This window comes from Peromyscus californicus, unplaced genomic scaffold, assembly GCF_007827085.1.
Source record: "Peromyscus californicus insignis strain IS unplaced genomic scaffold, ASM782708v3 Scaffold_4__1_contigs__length_199733344, whole genome shotgun sequence".
Classification (NCBI taxonomy): Eukaryota; Metazoa; Chordata; class Mammalia; order Rodentia; family Cricetidae; genus Peromyscus; species Peromyscus californicus.
Genome location: NW_026294562.1, coordinates 109,547,578 through 109,570,046, shown reverse-complemented (window position 1 = coordinate 109,570,046; position 22,469 = coordinate 109,547,578). Strand labels below are relative to the sequence as shown.

The 22,469-nt window shown below is 45.8% G+C and overlaps 1 protein-coding gene and 1 long non-coding RNA gene across 2 annotated transcripts in view; both read left to right on the top strand.

The window, feature by feature from the left end:
* The first annotated feature begins 1,145 nt into the window (after positions 1-1,145).
* Positions 1,146-3,003, top strand: Fam181b (family with sequence similarity 181 member B). Its single transcript, XM_052761722.1, is given in 4 exon segments — positions 1,146-2,203; positions 2,205-2,391; positions 2,393-2,476; positions 2,478-3,003. Coding segments are annotated over 4 exon segments (1,278 nt in total). The 5' UTR covers positions 1,146-1,265; the 3' UTR covers positions 2,547-3,003.
* A 1,145-nt stretch (positions 3,004-4,148) lies between these two features.
* The window catches only part of LOC128095318 (uncharacterized), a 96,065-nt gene continuing 77,744 nt past the window's right edge, over positions 4,149-22,469 (top strand). The window contains exon 1 of the long non-coding RNA XR_008213214.1: positions 4,149-4,243. This is a non-coding gene — a long non-coding RNA (uncharacterized LOC128095318). The remainder of the gene's footprint in view (positions 4,244-22,469) is intronic.

The window sequence follows — 22,469 nt, the reverse complement described above, 5'->3', positions numbered from 1 at the left end:
CTTCTTGTATAATAAATGCTGTATGTGCCCAGTGAGGTGGGCAGCCTCGCCTGTATTTAACATGAGTAAGCTAATCAAAGCAAAGCATGATGAGCTGGTTGGTCCAAAGCCATGGGCTCAGAAGAGCAAGGCTTTCAGTTCCAGTTACAAGGCAATTGAATGGTAAGGCTTAAAACAGCACCCAAATCTTTTTATCAATAACTTTTCATGCTGGACCGTGTTGTTCATTTTCTCTGTCCCAAGAGGAATGAATCTTTGGTTAAAAGTGTGTCTGAGGGAATTTCAACGTGATCACTAAATACAATGGAAATGTGGAAGGACAATCTATATGACTTGAGAGGTAGGACAGAGGAAAACTAAGGGGCTGAGAGTGGTGAGGGAGAGGGCTCTCTCTCCATCAAGAGCTGGCTTTCTCGTTTGCCTTTTGGGCCAAATGCTGGCTTCAGTTTACTTTAAGCTAGTATTAACTTCTATCAATCAAGCAGTAGAAGTAAGAACTTGAGGGTCCCAGAGAAACTGACCAGAATCTTTGACTCAGAAGTAGAGTTGGAAGAAACACAATTTCCCTCCCATCTTCAGAAAGACGAAACCAACAAAGTGCACAGATTAATCAATCAGTTTGCAAATGGCGTTGTCTGACTGGGCTAGATGTGGCTGTGGCCAATTCTCTGAACTTCTCAGAAGTCCAGTTTCTTTTGTTGAATGGTGACAAAACCACGCAGTACACGAAGATGTTGGACAGGTGATGAAGCATAGACTGACTCAGGGCAAGCATCCAGGAGCGGGAAGCTGGTGGACCACACTGCTTCCAGAGCTGGGATGGAAACCCAGGTTTGTGGCCTTACTTCTACTTTGCCTTAGGCACCCAGTCCAGGGCCAGGATGTGGTTTTACAGGGGCTGAGCTGGGGTTTGAACACAGGCTTTCTCCTCACCCCTGGCGGTTGAGGCCAGTCAAAACAAATGCCCCGGGAAACAGAGAAAAGAAAGGGTTAAGGCTTGAGAAAGCTGGGGAAAACTAGAAAAGCCCGAGTTCATCGCCCCCCTTGCCCCGCCCCCCAAGCCTCGCTAAGCAAGTCCCTCCCCTCCGCTACCGGGGCGGTCGCCTCGCTCTCCCACCCTCCGCCTCTGGCTTACAAGATCTAATGAGCTCCCCCGGGAGGCTGAGCCGGGAGCTCGGGCCGGAGCGAGCAGATAGCGCCGCGCCTGGGTGGGAGCGGCCCGGGAGCAGACGGGCCCCGCTGCGGACAGCTCAGGAGCCGCGGCGATGGCGGTGCAGGCTGCGCTGCTCAGCTCGCACCCCTTCATCCCCTTCGGTTTTGGAGGTTCCGCGGACGGGCTGGTGAGCGCCTTCGGAAGTTTGGACAAGGGCTGCTGTTTCGAGGACGATGAGAGCGGGGCGCCCGCGGGAGCGCTGCTGTCCGGATCAGAGGGCGGGGACGTCCGCGAGGCCACCCGCGACCTGCTCAGCTTCATAGACTCGGCGTCCAGCAACATCAAGCTGGCGCTGGACAAGCCAGGCAAGTCCAAGCGGAAGGTGAACCACCGCAAGTACCTGCAGAAGCAGATCAAGCGCTGCAGCGGCCTCATGGGCACCGCGCCTCCGGGACCGCCATCCCCGAGCGCGGCAGACGCTCCAGCGAAGCGGCCTCCGGGCGCCCCGGGAGCCCCGACCGTCGCGGCTCCGGCGCACTGCAAGGCCACCCCGAGGAGGGAGGCGACGCAGGCTGCGGCTGCCGCCAGCCTGCAGAGCCGGAGCCTGGCTGCTCTTTTCGACTCTCTGCACCACGTCCCCGGGGGCGCAGAGCCCGCAGGCGGTGCGGTGGCCGTGCCTGTCCCGGGCCTCGGAGCAGCAAGCGCTGCGGGCGACGGGGCCGGCACCGTGGGGAACTCAGCGGCCCCTGGGACTAGGAAGGTTCCTCTGCGCGCCCGCAACCTGCCCCCGTCTTTCTTCACTGAGCCGTCCCGAGTGGGTGGCAGCGGCAGCAGTGGCGGCGGCTGCGGCTGCGGCCCCTCGGGCCAGGGCATGAGCCTGGGTGACCTAGAGAAAGGGGCGGAGGCCATGGAGTTCTTCGAGTTGCTGGCGCCGGACTTCGGCGCTGGCACCGACTCGGGCGCCATACTGGCCGCGGAGCCTCTGGACGCGTTCCCCGCGGGAGCCACAGTCCTACGGGGACCCTTGGAGCCGGAGTCTGGCCCCTTTGAGGCCGCCAGCGATGGTGGGGAACCTACTATACCCCGAGCCCTGGAGCGCCCCGAGCTGTCCTCAGACCAAGAAGCCTCCCCTGGCTGGCGTTCGCTGCGGCGTGACCTTGAACGAGCCTGTGCGCTTCCTGTACCCCACTGCCTTGGACTCTCCAGGTGGGGAGGACACACCAGCCTTGACCTCTTTCTTCCCCCTTCTTCCCAGATTGCGCGCTGCCGCCGCCCCATCAGGTGTCCTATGATTACAGCGCCGGCTACAGCCGCGCGGTTTACCCCCAGCCTCTGGAGACCGGACGGGGTGTGGGAAGGGGCGTCTGGGGAAGATGGGGCGCACCCAGACTGACTGCGAGGTACCCTTCGTCTCCTTTATGACTGCTGGGAGCTGCGTGCCACTGTGGGTCTCTCCTGAGTGGAGTGATGTGGAAACGCACGTGAAGACGAAATGGGATTAAAAACAAACAAACAAACCACAATTCATCTAATTAAAAAAAAAAACCTTCAGGAAAAGAGATGAAGAGGAGTTGGGAGTTGATTTAAACAGTCTCAGATTTTCTTTTCTTTCTTTCTAAGTGGCCGTTAGAGTCTTACTTGGACCAGAAGAGCCTCCAAAGCCCGAGACAGGGTTTGGGGAATAATCGGGTGGGATGATGGACGGGTCAAGAACAAGACAGGGCTTTTGTAGCCACCTGCCATCTCAGTTCAGCCAAGGTCAGTGTGTTTAATGTCATTACCCCTTTAAAGCAGTGCCCTGGTGCCCCCCCCACCCAGTACGTTATGAATTAAAGCCTATATTGAAAGAATCGGAACAGAGATATGTGGTCATTGAGTTGAGTGTTTTCTTAGTCTTAGTGTTTTCACAGATCTCTCAGCTTTGCTGTGGACCCTGCAGGTGGGGGTTGGGTGCTGGTAAGACCTTATCCCATTGCTGGCCTCCCTTCCTCCTCCCCCCTTTTTTTGGAGTAGGGTGGTGGGTGGGGGCTGATGGTGCCATTACAACTATTTTTTTCACGGTGCTGGCTATTGAACCAAAGGCTTCCAACACGCTAGGCAAAGTGCTCTACCACTGAGCATTATCCCCAAGCTCTGAGTGTGATTTTATTCTTTCATTCTTGAGAGCCCCCACCTCACCCCCGCTTGCCACACACACTTGCCCCATCTCTTTCTTTCTGCTGTAACCCGTACACGGCTTACCCCTTCTCTCTTGCTCTAGCCGCTCACTGCTCTCTATTTCTGTTTACTACCTTTGGTTGTCCTAAATCTCTGAGTTAGGAGAAAACACCTGGCAAGTCTAGAGACCCATGTCTCTTTCCCCCCTTTCCCTTTACCAACCATTTTGGGTGGGGGGTGGGGTAAGGGAGACAGGTTATAGCCTCTTTGATCCTAAGTTTCCTTATTACAACAGAGAATGACAACCTTTCTCCAGTTCTAACTTGGCTGCTGTTTGGGTGGCTCAAAAGTGAAATACACAAAAATGTCTTGAGCCCGATGCATTGCTGGGCCTGTGGGTATGTGTGTATCTTTATAAGCATGTAAGTGGCTTCTGCACTGGAGACCACTGAACATGTTATTCTCACATTTCATGTTTTGTTTGGGGCTTAAGATAGCTATACAGCTTTACTATCTCTTTTCCAGCCACATCCCTGTGTCCCACATCCCGGTATCTCACATTCTTGCTACTCAGCCCCTACCTACTGGATCTTCCTCAATCCTTGTACCTCACCATGACAGGGAATGGTGGAGGGCACAATGTTTCCAAAGGGGATTTTCCATTCTCTTTATAACCCGTCTGACAATGGAATCTGATGGGGCCTGGATGGAGACTTCAAGTGTGTGTGTGTGTGTGTGTGTGTGTGTGTGTGTGTGTGTGTGTGTGTGTGTGTGTGTGTGTAGGGGGAGTCAGAGAAATAGTTTAACCAGTCATGAATGTGGCTGAGAGGGTTCCCAGCACCATCAGGATGATTGAGGGCCAGAGGAAGAAAGCCCCTGTGGGAAGTGAGCAGTTGGAGGCAAGAGAGGAGGCTGCTGAGTACAGACCCACAGGTAAGAATGCAAGAAGAGATCAACACTCATAAACGGAGTGGAAGATGTCTGCAGACTGAACGCTGCTGCTGCTGCTGCTGCTGCTGCTGCTGCTGCTGCTGCTGCTGCGCAAGGTAGCCGAGACAGATTGTCAGAATAGCTACATGGGAGAAGGAAAAATCAGTGTGACTGCCAGGGATTAAAAAGCCAGGTCCAATGTCTGCAAAAATCAAAAGCACTGGAAAGAAATGGTTAAAAAAAGATGTACGAGGCAATGGTGGGTAGGGCTCCAAATGCTATTATAAAATCACTTTCTTCTGAGCCAAACTTTTTTAAAGAAAACTTTGCAGGAGACAGAGCAGTGACCATGCAAAGAACCTTCCAACTCCAGAAACCTGGCTTCTGAATTCCTTCACAGTGATAAAAGGTGATTAATTTCACTGTGTTAACAGTACATTACTCAACAGCCATGTAACTTCTCTAAGTTGTTTTACAGTGAGAATAACCTAGGGTAGAATTTCACAGTCAGATAGTAACACCGTAGCTGTTCATAAGGTTTGCGGTCACTGTGGTGTTTCTTCATTCTCTTCTTTCTCCTTACCAAGTTTAGTAAGAACAAGCTCTCTTTTGATCAGAACCATGTTTATTATGCCTTCCATTCATGATAATAATACCAACACCACATGTTTCTATGTGCCAGGTGTGGAGCAAAGCATCAGTTTACTGATTTTCTTTCCCAAGGTGGTGGTGGTAGGGGCAGTTACCAGTTGATCCTCTAAAAGCCGAGGCTCATATTGGTAAAACACTAACTCATTGAAAGCAAGTGGTGGTCCAGATCCGTGAGTACCTGGACACCAAGACCTGCCTGCCATTTGTAAAGTTTTGCTATGATTTGTACACATGGGGTTCCCAGCCCTTGCACTAAACCTGTAGCAGAGGTTCCTAATTCTTAGTGCTGTTGAAATTTTGGGTACAATCCTTCACTTTGCTTCCTGGCTTGTGCACGGCCAAATGTTCACTAGCAGCCTGGGCTTGTGTATTAGATGCCAGTGGTACTTTGCTGGTCGTGATAATAAAATCTATCCCCATTGTCACATGTGCCCTCAGGTGCAAAATTACTACTAGTTGAGAATTATTTTGCTAGACAAATATAATCTCAGTGTCTGTGGGGGTGTCTAGCGCTTTCACATGAATCTTATTTATTATCTTATTTATTTTATATATATCTTATTTAATTTTGATAGAGGTCCGAATTTAGGTGTTGTTATTTTCCTTATTATTTTTGGTAAATAACAAAAAGGGCTAAGGGAAGGGTTAAATCAGTTAACTTAGTTACATCTTAGTATTGTTTATTTACCAGCCCTGGTTCATTAACTGTATGGGATTGTGGTTTCCCCATTGACAAACTGGAGATAATCTATCACAGAGGATTGTAATAATCTGTCATAAGGTGTTTATAGAAGCCCACCAAGAGGGAGGGGGACAGTATTTTGATAGCCCAGGCCTGGCATTACGTTAAACTGTCCTTGTTTTCCAGGCTTCTGTGTGTACTGGATCCTGACATAGCATCCCCCCACCCCATTTCCCCACCTGATTCCTCTTGTTTTCATGCTCCCTTCCAATCTGAGTTTATCTGAATCCTCTATGTCATGCACTGCCCGGACAGTAAGTGACACTCATAGTATCCCTGCCAAAGGTGGACATGTGTCCTTTCAGTCATTTTAAAGTCTGTATTTTATCTCTTCTGTAGCCATATAATTATCCATAAGGGAATTATTTTTTAAGTGCAATGAAAGGTATTTCTCAAGGAGTATAATGTACTTGTAATTGTATTACTGGACAAGCTTGGGACCGTATTTAGTTGGTAATGATAATTGTGTATGTAGAACACATATTCTTTTTTTTTTTTTTTTTTTTTTTTTTGGTTTTTCGAGACAGGGTTTCTCTGTGTAGCTTTGCGCCTTTCCTGGAACTCGCTTTGGAGACCAGGCTGGCCTCGAACTCACAGAGATCCGCCTGGCTCTGCCTCCCGAGTGCTGGGATTAAAGGCGTGCCGCAACCACCGCCCCGGCTAGAACACATATTCTTTATTTCCTCTTCAGCTGGTCATTCTTGATTTTCCTGGAATGAGTTTCAAGTGTCATCCTGAAACTTCATAATGTCCCAGCTCTGTCCATCCTCCTTCAGGCTGCCACATAGCCATTATCACAGCACTGGCTCCTGACAGATAGACAGACACCCTTGGGCTTCAGTCTCCCTTTTTCTGTACCCCTTTCAGCTTCTCCCTGCCATTATCAGGACCCTCATCCTACCCTTGTGGCCCGGGGTCCTGCCCGCCCTCACTCAATGAGAAGACATCAGTCCGTTTAGTGTTTGTATTCTGTGGACACCAGCCTTTCTATTTCCTCATTTCCCCCTCACCTTCTGGAAATACATTTTTAGCATAAGTTAAAAAATCACAAGGGGAGAGGAATACTTGAGTGAAAATCTTAACTTTTCCCCTTTAAGTACCAATCTACCATCTTCTCTTAAGAGTCAAGTCTCTTGGGGAAGAGCCCACACCATTTGCCTCTACCTCAGTAGGCTATTTGAATTTTTATTATTTTGAGTCTAGTGTGATCAACATTGATCCCTAGTTTTCCAGGGATTGCCCAGGTTTAAGACTGCAAGTTGCACACACCAAGAAATCCCTAAATCCACATCTATTCTGCCTCTGCTCATCATTTCCCAGGAACTGCTCCCACTAAGGCCCCACCAGAATTCAGTTTTCTTGCTTTCTGTCCTACATATGAATAGAGATGCTCCATTTCCCTAAACATCCACCATATGATTACGGGACCTCATTTTTTCCTTAACCTTGTGCCCTTATCTCCTCTCCTCACTGGAACCCTTGCTCGTTGGTGTTCTTCAGAGTTCTTTTGTCTGCCCTTTATTCTTTCCACTCCTTGCATTCTTCCTGGGAGATGGTAGCTTTTCGCCACACCTTCCTCTGTTCTGTGTGTTCTGACGAACACCACCCTGACCCAGTCTTGTACTTACAGCTTCTTTCCCTCCACATTAGACAGTTACTTACATACTCTCTATACAGTATGTTCTGGGGACTCCTTAACTCCCCAAACTCTATGTTTGAAATTGACCATTTACTCAAACTGACTAGTCATAGTCAACTATAACCCACACTATTTCTTTGTAGCCTTTTCCCCATCCATCCAAATGGCTACTGAGGCCAGCTAAGTTAGTATAAATATTTTGTTTCATGATTTGACATCGTGCTCAATATACACATATCCACATTTATATGAATTCATGTTTGTATGTTCTTGTACTTAAGAATTGAAGTGTTACTAGGTCATTATCTATATTAAGATGTATTTCTGTATTTTAATAATGATTTTAAAACAAAACAAACAAACAAAAAAACCCAAAAAAACAAAGCTTAGGCTCTTGCCAAGGAGTTATAGGACTCAGATATTTTCTTTTCATTTTATTCCTAAACGTGGTTAGTGTTCCTTAGAATGAAGTCCACTGCCTCCTTGGTGGTCTAGGTGCCAGGGTTATTGCACAGTAATTAATGGGTTGGATTTTCAGTTTGAAAGGTACTGACTTAAATTCTAGCCTGTCCTGTCTCCTCCACTCTGCTAGTGACACTTCCTTAGTTTGAACCCTCAGTACTTGTCACATGACCTACTCCATTGATCTCTTAATGACTTTCTTGCTCTCTGGGATGGCAATCCTCCTGTCCATCTTCTCCATTCCCTGCTAAGGAGATTTCAAGCAAAGCATCCCAGCTGTAACTATTTTTCCTTCAAATTCTTGAATGGCTGGCTTCCTGTTGCTTCCTTTGTCAACTTCAAAGTCTTTGCTTATAGGTGTAGCTTCTGCCATCACCTTTAGCCTCATCCATGACTCCCCTAAAGAGACCTTACGTTTAAGAAAATTTATTAGTATTCAGAGTTGCTTGACTGCTCCAGATCCATGAATTTACTGAACTCTGTGAGTTTACTTCCGCCACCACTTAACCCCCGAATACACTCTCCTGATTTCTCTGCTTTCTTCTTAACATCGATGTCCCCTCTCCTAAAAATTTTTGCTGGATCTACTAAGCACTTGCTCTCTAATCTTTTATCCAATGCCAAGATTATTTTGTAGCAATTGATTAGACTTTTTAAAGTAGTTGTCAGCCCTCTGCCTTCTTTACTGGGGGCCTCTGCAGTTCTTATTGCTTTTGGAATTGGACAGCAACAATGCATGATCGATGATTCCTGGATGAATTTTATAATTGTAAGAGACTTCCCATTCATTCTCCTCATTTGAGCCTGACCTAAGTCTTGTAAAAACGGCATTTGTTGAGGACATATTGTGGAAGAGAAGCCCCCTTCTGTAGGAAGGAATTAACTTGTGGAAGGAGTTATCTATGGATGTAACAACCATATGAATAATTGTAGAGAACCCAAAGGCACAGTACATTTGTGGCAGGCAGAGAAGATATTGGTGATATGTTTTTAATTATTTACCCTGTCTGTTTGGTGTGGCCACAACTTTCCTCTGTGAATCCACCAGACTCTCTTCCTACAGTGAATTTAAAGTTGAGATGTGTACCTCAGACGACAAGTACATGGAATAATTTATTCCATGTCAATGTGTGAATGAAGAATATATTAAAAAAATCAAAGAGGTGTCACAAAGAAAGTTTAACTAATAAGTAAATGATACAAATAATTTTAAAAGATACTGTTTCTAGAAATGCATTTCAAATTAAATATAATATTCATTTTCCCATAGACTTTGGTGCTAGTGGAGAAATTGGGAAAGAAAGACAAGGATGAAAAGCAAACAAATTGTCTATATGCCTACTAAAGGAAATCTATCCCCACCCACTTACCAGTAATGAAAATTTTATGGATATAATTATATCCCCTAAAAGATATGCTGAAAAAATAACTCCTCAGGATGTGCCACTATTTGGATGTAGGGTATTTACATAGATAATAAAGGTAAAATGAAGTCCATTAGGGTAGAAGCTAATCCACGATGACTGGAATATCTATGAAAGGGAAATTTGGACACACACACACACACTCACACATACACACAGAGCAAGCGAGCAAGCGAGAGAGAGAGAGAGAGAGAGAGAGAGAGAGAGAGAGAAGAGAGAGAGAGAGGGAGAGAGAGAAGAGGAGAGAGAGAGAGAAGAGAGAGAGAGAGAGAGAGAGAGAGCGAGCAAAAGATGCTTTGAAGAGACACAAAGAAAAGACATCTGCATCTATTAGTCAAGAAACACCAAGGATGACTAGCTCACACCAAGACCCTGAAAATCATGGAGGTGTTAGAGAGCATGGTCTTGACCAAACCTTAAGTTCAGACTTGCAGCTTCCAGAACTTTAAGACAGTACATTTCTAAGATTTCAAGCCACCCAGTTTTCAAATGTATTGATATAAAAGCTTTAGGAAAATGAAGAAATGCACCCTAAGATGACAATGTCAAGTAAAAACTCATCCTATTTATTGCATCACAAACATTCTTCTGCATAAAACAGACTTATGTAGCCATGCTACGTTTACTTCATTTCATACTAGGTGTGATAAGTTCTGAGGCATTGGCAGGATCAAAATGGATCATTGGTATTAATACCTACCAAACAAGAGCTTTCATTTCTCACGAGTTAGTTTTGGTTAAATTCAAAATTAGTGGAGTTAAGAACATTATGCTTTGATTTTTTTGTCAATGATGCAAAAATAACGTAATTTTTCTCAGAGTAGAAAAAGTAATAAAGAATTGTCAAGTTATCTTATGGAAAATGACCACATGCTACTTTAATCACATCTTTGTGGCCAAGGTTGCCACTTTCGACATGAAAATCTGGTCACACTCTCTTGTGCATGTTTAAATGATTACTTGGAGAGAGTATGTTTTCTGATGAGGGAAACTGCCTGGGTGAGGAGATTCATCCATGTGTAGCATTAATTCAGTTGCTCATTCAAAGATTGTTTATAGAACTTCTATGTGCCCTTCCCTTGTGTGCCCAGGTATGAAGCTGAGTAAGATGAGAATAATACAGTTCCTAACTCAGGTAGCTTATAACTTAGTGGGCAGATGGGCCAATGACACATAGCTCTAGCACCGAATAATAGATTTTGAAGGTAAGGCATGAATGAGATCCCAGGATCACCAGTCTGACGAAACATGTTATGGAAACCTCCCAAGAGCTATACCATCCCTCTTTCCTTTTATACATCTCCATAAAGCCACCTACTGAGAGTAGGCACTGCTAAATGCTAGGGATATGATGATGGGAAAGATGGATAAAGGAACGTACCTAGTGTGTGATGAAAGTGCAAGAGCAGCCATACATCCTATGGGTAAGAGAGGAGGGCAGAGCAGCCATACATCCTATGGAGAAGTGGGGATGGGCAGAGCAGCCATACATCCCATGGAGAAGAGAGGATGGGCAGAGCAGCCATACATCCCATGGAGAAGCAGGGGGGGCAGAGCAGCCATACATCCTATGGAGAAGCGGGGGGGGGGGGGCAGAACAGCCATTTGCAGAGATTTAATGCTGTTGGTCCAAACTGGCCAGTGTGAGGCAGGAACCACTTCTTGCTCCTGTAAACAGGCCAGGTTTGCTTATTCAACAGGGCACTTGCCTTCTGAGCATACATTTAGCTTCACCTGCTACCATCTTTCTGAGTTAAAGCCTCTCCCTGGAATTTCTTTATGTAGTGACAGAATTTATCCAATGCTGGAAGACTGACTTGTGCTATCCAAAAATCACAAAAGGTCCAACTTACAAGCCTTAAGTTGTAACCCAAACTCCTAAATGGTCTTAATAAAAAACCCAGAGCCAGATATTGGGGTAAGTGCTGAAAGATCAGAGAGACAAAGGAACAAGCTACTGCCATGTGTCACCTCACCAACTCCAGGAATCCTCTGACTGAAATAGACATTGTGTAGCTAGTGATAGTCTCGAAAGCCACCCTGGCAAACTTGTCACACCCAGAAAAGCAGACCAGCGAACACTGCAAATCTCACTTGTTGCAGAGGCCCCAGCATGAGTTGCGGAAAACCAGTCTCTTTCGGGGTCAGGCCTCAGGTATTCTGGGCCAGGATAGGTTCTGAGGCCCGACACCACCAGGACTCAGAACCACCACTATTCCTCTTTATTTCTGGGGTCGAATTGAGACACTCAATGTTTATTTTAGATCCTTTCCCTGGATTCTCAGGCTCCTTGGTCCTAAGTCATTGCGGTTTACTTCCTGATTCTGACAAACTGAGTCTGTCAGCTCTTTCTATGAAGAGTCCTCTACTGTTGTGTGTGGGTCCTGGCTACCCTGGTAAAGGGATCTGGATGTTGATGGACATCTGTGTCACCACTGGGGTCCCCAGGGGTGTGTCCTTGGGCAGGAGGTATCACTAAACCAGAACTCCATGTTCTTCCTCTGTCAAATGGCAGCAAAGACACCCCAGGGAGTTACAACTGCCTTAGATCTATAGACCGAGTGAGTGCCCGGCGTTCTGTAAAGATCGACTTTGAAGAGTGACTATTATTAGTGCCACTGGTGTCCAAAGAGGATCGATCAGAAAGCTGAAAAAGAGCCTTGGACTTCCCAGTGCCTCCTCCCCACGTGCACCCAGACAGGAAGAACTAGATGCCCTGGGGTATTCCTCTCAGGATTTAAAGGGCCGGGGAAGCTCTGTTACTAAAAACGTGCCGCCTCTCCTCAATAACTTGGAATCCGTGACTAACTGGTCCCTTCAGATGAACTGGGCTTGTAAAGGAGTGCCGGTGGGAGTGAGGTTTTGCTCTGGAAGACAAAACAACCGCCGCGCCCCCCCCCCCCCCCCCCCAACAAAGGGCTGCTGCCGCTGGGCAGGAGTGGGGCACCCCTCCCAGCACGGAGGAGACTCTGTCTGGTCTTTCTGGAGCGGAGCAGGCCTCCCTCGAGCGCCGCCGGATCCTGGGTGGTCAGCTTTGTTCTTCGAGCCTCAGGGCTTCCAAGTTCTGGGTGTCCAGTGCTGCTCTGACTTCGATCTCTTAATTCTCGTCCTTAACGACAGGATTTCAAAGTAGCGCAGGGGATAAAAGTGGCCCAGAGAGACTCAGGACACGTTTGAACAGTAGCCCAGAACTCAGACGGAATCTGAGTCGTATTGGCACAGGTCCCGGTCATGGGTTGTTGCCAGAACATTGTAAGAAAACCCATTCTTGTCTGTACAATGATGGGGAGGAAACAGGAAGTGAGGCAGCACGGCTTCAATTATTATCCTCTCTGAGAGTCTGGGCAGAGTGGGTTCCCCTGCCCGCCTGTAAATTGCCACACACCAAGTGCTGGGAGTGAGTTGGACAGCAGCGGGAAATGAAGCAGTCTCAGCAGCAGCCCAGACCCGAGTGATCACATTGCAGTGGGCGAGGGCCCGGCTCTGTTTCTGCTGTTTCCTACTGCGGCCGCTTTGTGGAGTTGCTAACTTTGTCAAAGCACCACCTGGAAAGTGATGCTAAAAGCATTTTCTGATTTTCCGAAGGAGTTATGGATGTAGCTACTGTCAAGCATCAGGTATGGAATAGGTTCCCAGGAGCTGGTATTATTGCTTCTAAGACCTAAGATCTGGAAGTAACCCACTCAGGGATGCTCAGTATCAGCTACTCGACACTCTGAGCATCAGTGCTCTTGACCCAAAATGCAACTACCTTCTAACACTCTTCACTAATGCTTTGTGCAAGACACTGATAAATAGTACAGGACCTGGCAGTCACATAGTCAGGGGATGAAATACACACCACCCCCAGCTTTCAGGGCTGATAATTGAACTTAGGGCCTTACATGTGCTAAGCAATCACTCTACCACCTATTGATATTTCCACTCCTAAAGCTACATTTCAACTGTGAATTTATTTTGAATTCAGGTGATGTCAAAGGTTTGTGTGCTGTTGTCTGATTAGTCATATCAGACTCCATGCCTCACAACTGGCTCACAACTGGCTTTCAATTGCTGATGTATTTCCTCTGAGAAATTAAAAAAAATGGTTTTAGATTTATTATTTTATTTTATGTGTATGAGTGCTTTGATCAAATGTATGTTTGTTCACCACAGAAGTGACTATGGAGGTCGGAAGAGGGCATCAGATTCCCTGGAACTGGAGTCACAGATGGTTGAGGGCTAACACATGGGCTCTGGGAATCCAATGCGGATCTTTTGGAAGAGCAGCCAGTGCTCTTAAAAGTTGAGCCTTCTCCTCAGCTCCCCATCAGTAATATTTTTGACTTCCTTTGGCTGATCTGAAAGTTTAGAGCTAGATCCTATCTTGGTGAGGAGAATGGTCTTCAGTTTGTGTGTTTCATGAATGTGAGGTGAGAAGGCTGGACAAACAGCCCCTGGTCCATGCCCATCTTCTGCAGCTGGACCACCCTGGAGAACACAGCTTTGCACCACTGCTCTGCCCAGATGTTTCTTGCAGAGATATGCTGGAGTGCTTGCTTACTTTCTTAACATTGGATCCTCCATCTCTATTTTTTTTTTTAAAGTTAGGGCTGATTTTGACATGGGCCGAAATTATGGGATCATATTCAAAAGGAGAGAGGGAAAGGAATTTTTTTCAGAACACTTGAAAATAAATATTTAGTCAGTGAATCTGATAGCAAGTGGGGGAAAATATAATTGAATGATAGTCACAATGTTAATGTTAAAGAGCTAATTTTAAGAGGAAATTCAGCAATGTAAATTATATATACCCTTACTGTTCCCCAAATGGAAATGTTACTTCCCTCTGAGTCTCGGTTCTCCCCATGTAGGCAGTGAATATACAGTGACCCTAGTGAGGCCAGTACTCATCCTGCTTATGTGTGCTTAGTGAGAAACGAAGAAGTCAGAACACTGCGAGTTTGATAAAATTCATCACAGGACAATGGCGACTGACTGACTTGCCTTGGCAAATTATTTCTCGTTTTAGTCTTTTTTCGTTTTCCACATGCGGTGGGACCTCACTTGGATGCCATCAAACTAAAGTAGAGATATTTGTGACCACACCTAGATAAGCTGGAGAAAGGCATTAGAGAAGCCTTATGTATCCATTCCACAGGAAATGAAACAGAGGTAGCACGAAGCTATGCTCCGCTGAGCATTCCAGCGCAGAGCTGGAGCTGTGGCCAGGCTTCTCTCCCGTAGTGTGTGCTTTCAACAGGCTCTCTCGTGCTTAGCTTAACCGCACTGACTTCTCTTGTTCTCCAGGTTACCAATCTCTCCGAGGTGGAAGCAGACCCAGATCAATTCTTTGAGCGAGGGTTAGAAGAATAGGGCCATTTATATCTCTGCTTAGGCGACTGGAAAATCCTTTCATGCTGCTTCACTGCAGAGGAGGGCCGAGCAAAACTCGGGGAATCCAAAGCCCAAAAGAGCCATCTTGTGGTCACACAAGAAAATGACTTCATCGCTTGTCCGGCGTCTTGACTTATCTGTGGGTGATACAAACATGGCTTGCTTGTTTTGTAATTGTTTATTTTTTTCCTTCAGTTGCTAAATAGGTTCCCCCCTGGAAACCACTAAACAGGGATTAATATACCTGTCCATCTTCTCTTTTTGGAACCCTAGTTTTCAGAGGGATTCTGGAGGAAGGGGTGCAGATCTGAGCTACGACTTCCACAGACTCTGGTTTATGCTGAACCACCTCTGTGTATCTGAATTGAGGTGCTAGAATGGGAATGGGAATGACACTCTTCCCCGCAGGTTTGGACAACTTATATCTCTGCTCCTTTCCACCCACCAGTCTCTTTGTTCTTCGCTGGTTTGGTACAAATGGACACTGTAGTCTTTGAATTCACGTGTTGAAGTTGGACCACAAGATGGGAGGAATCTGTTTCTTGTGGTTTGAATTTGAAAGGTCTCTCCACAGGCTCATGTTTTGAGTGTTTGATCCCCTTGCGGACGGAACTATTTTGGGAAGCCATGGAGCTTTTAGGAGGTTGGAAATAGTTAGAGGAAGTGAGCCACTATGGGTGAGCCTTGGAAGGTTGAAGATAACCTTTGGTCTGGGCCGCCATTTTTCCTTCTTTTGTGCCCTGAGTCGTAAATAGACTATGCTGCATACTCTCACTGCTCTGCCTTCCCTCCTACTCTAATGAATTCACTGAAACAGGGGGCCACAGTAAATCTTTCCACTCTTAGGCTGTTTCTCAGTTATTGTGGTCACAACAATATAAAGGTAATGGACACGGTCTCCAACATCTTAGAGGAGGGCTGCCAGTCAGTGAAGAATGCTTCCTTTGGACTTTATGGATAGCAAGGAATCTACAGTCTTCTATCTATCATCCGTCTTTTGTATTTATTTGTTACAGCATCTAGAGTTGCCTGAACCAATGCTAATTAACTGAACAGTGAGGGTGAGAGGTAGACCTTCCCATGAAGCAACAGTGTACTGTCTTCAGGGACCCTCAGTTGCAGAGGCATTTCTGAGGTCTTGAGTTGGTGTGTCTTTGGGTGTATTTGTGCCATCTTCTGGCATTGTGTTCTAACAGCTACATTTTGTGAAATGTACAAAAGTAAGTTTTAAATCATGTGCAATTTGTCAGGACCACTTTCTCCTTCCTCCCATATCTCTTTTCACTTTGTGTTGGATGATATTGGACAGGCCACAGGGATCTGGATAATGGGAAGTTGAGTCCAGATACCTTTAGTTTGAACTTTGTTTTACCCTTGTGATTTTTGATCCCTTCCATGTGGAGTTAAATAAATGGTCACCAGCTCTTTTGGTTTCACGAAATGGTTCTACACCACTGTAACAGTTGTGAGAAGACGTAGGGCCTGGGGTTGTCTTGTGGGTCTGTTCACAGTGCCTGGTGCAGAGAAAATGGAGGCAAGGAGAAATAAGCTTGAAACTCATGGACACAGAGGGAGTCTTACAGTTTCTTCTAGACCTTTAGACACATAAAATTATAAGTAGAGAGTCAGCTTTTACTCTTACTGAATTTCTCTTGTCAGCAATAGACTTGCTGACTTTGAAGTCTATCGGATCCTCAATCTATTTTACATCACTCCTCTGGTTTGTGATGTGAATGACTTAATTGATAAAGCTTGAGCATATCATTTAGACTGCATCTCCAAATGTTGGTACATTTTAATAAAATGAAGGTAAAATTGGAGATGTCTGATTTGGAAGTCACTTTAAATCTAGTTATTTATGAAACAACAAAGAAAGCCATACACAAAAATGTAAAATGAACAACAAATATTCTGACTTCAAGAAGTGAGTTGTAACATGTTTTTTTAGTCATACTCAAAGCAATAACTCATAAGAAGAGAAGCAGTTCCAACAGTGATATTTAGCTTAATTGGACGATGTGTTATTCTACTTACTGTTGTGGAGTGAAAACACCAAGAGTGACTTAAATTTACTGTCAATTTAACATAAAAATTCTGACATTGAAAAGGTAACAAACTCCTTCCAACACATCACTCCAGTGAGACCGCGGGCAGACTGAATGAGTACAGCCCATTTAAGAGTAGCTTGAGACTCTCGGCCGCAGAAGAAATCTAGAAATCCATTGAAATTTTATCCTTCCACCATGAAAGAAAGTGATAGGGGTTTAACCACATTTACTACCAGCGCTACAAAAATTCCATGCTATTATTGACAATAAGCCGCAAAGGTGAAAACAGATCCTTTTTATAGTGGCAATTAATGAAGCAATTCCACGTAGTTTATCTGGTAATTAAAAGAGGTTTACTTCAGGGGTAACTTTTTTTTCATTTTTCTTTATTAAGAAATTTTCTATTCACTCCACATACTATCCACAACCCCCCTCCTCCCTCCTCCCACCCCCCAGCCCTCTTTCCCAAGCCACCCCGCATTCCCACATCCCCCAAATTGAGGTCTCCCATGGGGAGTCAGCAGAGCCCAGCACACTGAGCCTAGGCAGGTCCAAGCCTCTTCCCACTGCACCAAGACTGTGCAAGGTGTCACACTACAGGCACTGGTTTCCAGAAGCCTGCCCATAGACCAGGGACAGATCCCGATCCCCCTGCCTTGGTGCCCCCCAAACAGTTTGAGTCAAACAACCATCTTCCGTATCCAGAGGGCCTAGTCCAGTCCCATGGGGGCTCCACAGCCACCAGTCCACAGTTCATGGGCTTCCAACAATGTGGCCGGTCATCTCTGTACATCCTCCCATCGTGATCTCGATGTCCCTCACCTGCAGTATCTCTCCTCTCTCTCATCAATTGGATTCCCGGAGCTCAGCCTGGTGCCTGGCCTTGGATCTCTGTATCTGCCTCCATCTGTGACTGGACAAAGGCTCTATGATGACAGTTAGGTTATTTGCTAGGCTGGTCACCAGAGTAGACCAGTCCAAGCACCCTCTGGACCACTGCCAGCAGACCAAGGTGGGGTCAACCTTGTGGATTCTTTCAGGGGTAACTTACAACCAATAAAGGATCATTACAGGATCCGGGAGAGATGAGGTGTAGTCCAGCATGGTTCAATGGAGAACTCTGACTTGGTCTGCAATCCAGCATCCAGGATCATGAGGAGCCAAGAGAGCTGGCACATATACATCGTGTCTTAAAGGGTCCCATCTTGGCCATGCCCCAGGGCAGGTCATAGGCAGGTGTGGCAGTTACCTGCTGCCTCACTGGGGACAGTGCTTCAGAGTCAAAGCTGGAACAGCTACCCACTACACCTTTTTCTTTTCTTTTTTTTCTTATGTGACTTGATGTCATCTTTTTTTATTAAGAACATTTTTTCATTTATTTTACACACCGATCAAGAATCCCCCTCTTCCTGCTCCCCCAGAGCCTCCCTAACCACACCCCCAAACAAGAAGGCAAGGCCTCCCATGGGGAGGCACATTCAGTAGAGGCAAGTCTAAGCCCTTCCCCCTGCCTCAAGGCTGCACGAGGTGTCTCATCATAGGTAATGGGCTCCAAAAAGCCCCCTCATGCTCCAGGGATGGATTCTGATCCTACTGCCAGGGGGTCCTGCAAGCAAATCAAGCTACACAATTGTCTCCCCATGCAGAGGGCTTAGTCCAGTCCCATGCAGGCTCCACAGCCATTGATCCAACTTTCATGAGTTCCCACTAATTTGATTTGGTCGTCTCTGCAGGTTTCCCCATCACGATCCTGATGCACTTGCTCATAGAATTCCTCCCCCCTCTCTCTCTCCTACTGGACTCCTGGAGCTCTGCCTGGTGTTTGACTGTGGATCTCCGCATCTGCTTCCATCAGTCATTGGAGAAAAGCCCTGTGATGATAGTTAGGGTATTCACTGATCTGATCACTGGAGCAAGCAGTTCAGTTTAGGCACCCTCTCCACTATTTCTAGTAGTCTAAGCTGGGGTCATCCTTGGGGATTCCTGGCACCTTCCCTAGCACTGGGTTTCTCTCTATCCCAATGATATCTCCCTCCATCATGATATCTCTTTCACTGCTTTCCCACTCCATCCATGTTCCAGCTCTACCATCCCATTCCCTTATGTTCTCATCCCTCATCCCCTATCCTCCATTGACCCCTTTTTCTTTTTTTAGATATGGGGAGGGGATAATTCACCGACCATCCTAGACAAAAGTCTGACTTGATTTTCCATTATTTCTGTAGGAAATAATATCATGGGTGGCTGGAGGGTTGCCTTGATGGGTCAAGTGTGAGGGCCAGGGTTTTAATCCTCAGAACTCATGTAAAAGCCAGGTGAGTATGGGGGTCCCTGCCAAAAATAAAAACAGATAATCCCAGAAACAAGCTGGGTAGTCAGACTAGTTGAAAGTGTGAGTTCTCTTAGAAAGAGCCTGCCTCAAAATATAAATTGGAGAGTGACTCAGGAAGACACATCAACCTCAAGCCTACACACACACACACACACACACACACACACACACACACACACACACACACACTCCTCCCATACCTCCCACACTCCACATGCACACACATTCACTTGCACATGCCCATGCTGTGGATGATTGATTGATAAATAAAACACTGATTGGCCAGTAGCCAGGCAGGAAGTTTAGGCGGGACTAACAGAGAGGAGAATTGAGAGAACAGGAAGGCAGAGAGAGACACTGCCAGCCACCGCCAGGACAAGGAAGATGTAAGGTACCGGTAAGCCACAAGCCACGTGGCAAAATATAGATTAATAGAAATGGGTTAGTTTAAGATAGAAGAAATAGATAACAAGAAGCCTGCTACAACCATACAGTTTGTAAGCAATATAAGTCTCTGTGTGTTTACTTGGTTGAGTCTGAGGCACTGTGGGACTGGCGGGTTAGAGAGATTTGTCCTGACTGTGGGCCAGGCAGGACCAGAAAAACTCTAGCTACATGCCCACACATGTGTAAACATGCACACACATGTGTGGACACCACATGCATCCACATATGACAAAAAGAAAACACTACAAAAGTTTTGTCATATGAAGGAACAGTTAGAAGTAACAGAGCCAAAGTCAGAATGAAGCATATTAAGAGCTGTTAGTTAATAAAAATGAAAGTATTGAAATACGTTTCAGGCTTTTGTGATATTTGTGGCATTAATAGGTTTTATAATTTACTGTGAATTCTCTTTACATTTTAAATAGACTTTTGCCTGCTTCTGATAGTCTTTTTCCTGAGGTGGGTCTAAAGTTATAAGCTTAATATCCACAAAATCCAAGTTCATCTGTGGGCTTAGAGTATATCTAGGTGCTTGAGATTTACATGTTCCAGGGGACTTCTGTCCATGGCTGACATCAATGGCAGGGTAAGTGTGTGGCCACAGAGTAGAGTGCAGAATAGGAGGAAGTAGAAATGGGGTGCTTATTTCATTTGTGTATTTATTATGTACGTGTGTGTGTGTGTGTGTGTGTGTGTGTGTGTGTGTGTGTGTGTGTGGATGTAGACATGGCATAAGTGTCGATGCTGGAGGACAGCCTCAGGTGGTGCTCCTTCCCTCCACCCTTGCTTGTGACAGGGTTGTTTTTCTTCTCCAACTGCATGTCTAGCTGGTCCCTGACCTCCCAGTGACCCTCTTGTCTGCCTCTCATCTTTGTAGAAGTGCTGGGATCGTAGATCCTGTGCTACACTTCTAGCTTTTATGTGGATTCTGGGGATTTGTGGTGGTTTGAAAGAAAATGGCCTCCAAAGGGAGTGGCATTATTAGGAAGTGTGTCACTGTAGGGGTGGGCTTTGAGGGCTTTTGTTTAAGCTTCTCTCAGTGTCATAGTTAGTTGACTTTCTGTTGCCTGCAAGATGTAGGACAACTACTACTCCAGTACCAGGTTTGTCTGCATGCTGCCATGCTCCCCACCATGATGATAATGGATTTAACTTCTGAAACTGTAAGCAAGCCTCCTCAATTAAATGTTTTCTAATAAGAGTTGCAATGGTCAAGGCGTCTCTTTACAGCAATAAAAATCCTAACAAAGACAGGACGAAAACCTAGGTCTTCACATTGAAGCACTTGTACTCACTGTCCTGGCTAGTTTTACATCAACTTGACACAAGCTCAAGTCATCTGTGAGGAGGGAACCTCAACTGAGAAAATGTCCTCCCTAAGCAGACATGCCTGTAGGGCATTTTCTTAATTGACTGAGAAGGGCCCAGCCCATTGTGTATGAGGACACCCCTGGGTTGGTGGCCCTAGGTTCTTTAAAAAAGCACACTGAGCAAGCCATGAAGATCAAGCCAGTAAGCAGTACTTCTCCATGGCTTCTGCATCAGGTCCTGCCTCGGTTTCCTTGCTGGCTTGAGTTCCTGCTTTGGCTTCCTTCAATGGACTGTGACTCGGTATAGGTAAGCCAAGCAAACTCTTTCCTTCCCACATTGCTCTTGGTCACGGTGTTTCATCACAGCAGTGGTGACCTTAATGAAGACAATTGCCAAGGCATCTTCCCAGCCCCATGGTGCTTATTTCTGTCTCCATGCTCATCTCTATTCTGGCCACAGTCAGGCCCTCTTTGGTTGTATGTGGGTTTCTATCATTAAAACAAATGAACACATTCAGTGGCCTAAAATAACACCCATTACTTCACATTTACAGAGGGCGGAAGGGTGAATTCAGGTGAGTTCTATGTTCATTGTCATCAAAAACTCATTGAAAGTCCTGGTAGAGTTAAACTTTTTATCTGGTGGCTGACGGTGAGTTGGTGATCCATTTCTAAGCTCACTGGCAGAGTTCCAGTTCTTCTGAGTGCAGGACTGGCTGAGAGCTGGGATTCTCAGCCATATGTCAGCAGCAGGGTGCTCACTGCTTCTGGAAGCTGCTGTGTTTCTATGCCTCTTCAATCTTCCAAGGACCAGAAGCATCACATCAAGCCTCCAGTTTGAATTATTTGGCTTCTTCTCTCAGATTCCTGTTACCAGATGGAGAAAGTTATTTGATTTTTTTAAAAATTCTTTGGAGTTAGAATAGACATGCTTGGACAATCTCCCTTTTAACTATCAGTAGGTTGATGAAATAGAACTTGGTCCCAGCAATGATAGCTCTCTACAGTCAAAGGTCCTGGGATTAGAAGGTGGACTCGAAGTCATTCCTAGAAATTCTGTCTACCACAGACAGCAGTTCCTGTTTGGTGCCCATTCACAGTGGCTCCTGTTCTGTTGCAGATCATTTAACAAGGTCTCTCTCTCTTCTTGCTTCCTCATGCCCAGGGTGCCAATGCTTTCTACTGTTGCTAATTCCCGGGTCTTCACGTCCATTACTGCTTCCCATACTTCTGTATTGTATGATCTGTAACTAATTAGCCTTTCTTTCTTTCTTTTCTTTTTGGTTTTTTGAGACAGGGTGTAGCTGAAGAGTTTTCTCTCCAGGTTCCGCCAAGCCCTGGCAGTCCAACAGCCCATTTATAAAATAAACACACAGATGCTTATATTGCTTATAAACTGTATGGGTGTGGCAGGCTTCTTGTTATCTACTTCTTCTATCTTAAATTAACCCATTTCTATTAATCTATAAGTTGCCACGTGGCTCCTGGCTTACTAGTACCTTACATCTTGCTTGTCATGGCGGCGGCTGGCAGGTCTCTCCGCCTCAGCCTTCCACTTACCCCAATTCTCTTCTCTTTGTCCCACCTATACTTCTTGCCTGGCTACTGGCCAATCAGTGTTTTATTTATTACCCAATCAAGCAACACATGTAACATACAGAACATCCCACAGCACTTCACCTTTTCTTTTTTTCTAAAAGGAAGGTTTTAACTTTTGCATAGTAAAATTACAGATAACAAAACAATTATTAAGCAAGAATTATAGTTATGATATCTAGTCTATTTATAATGACTAGTT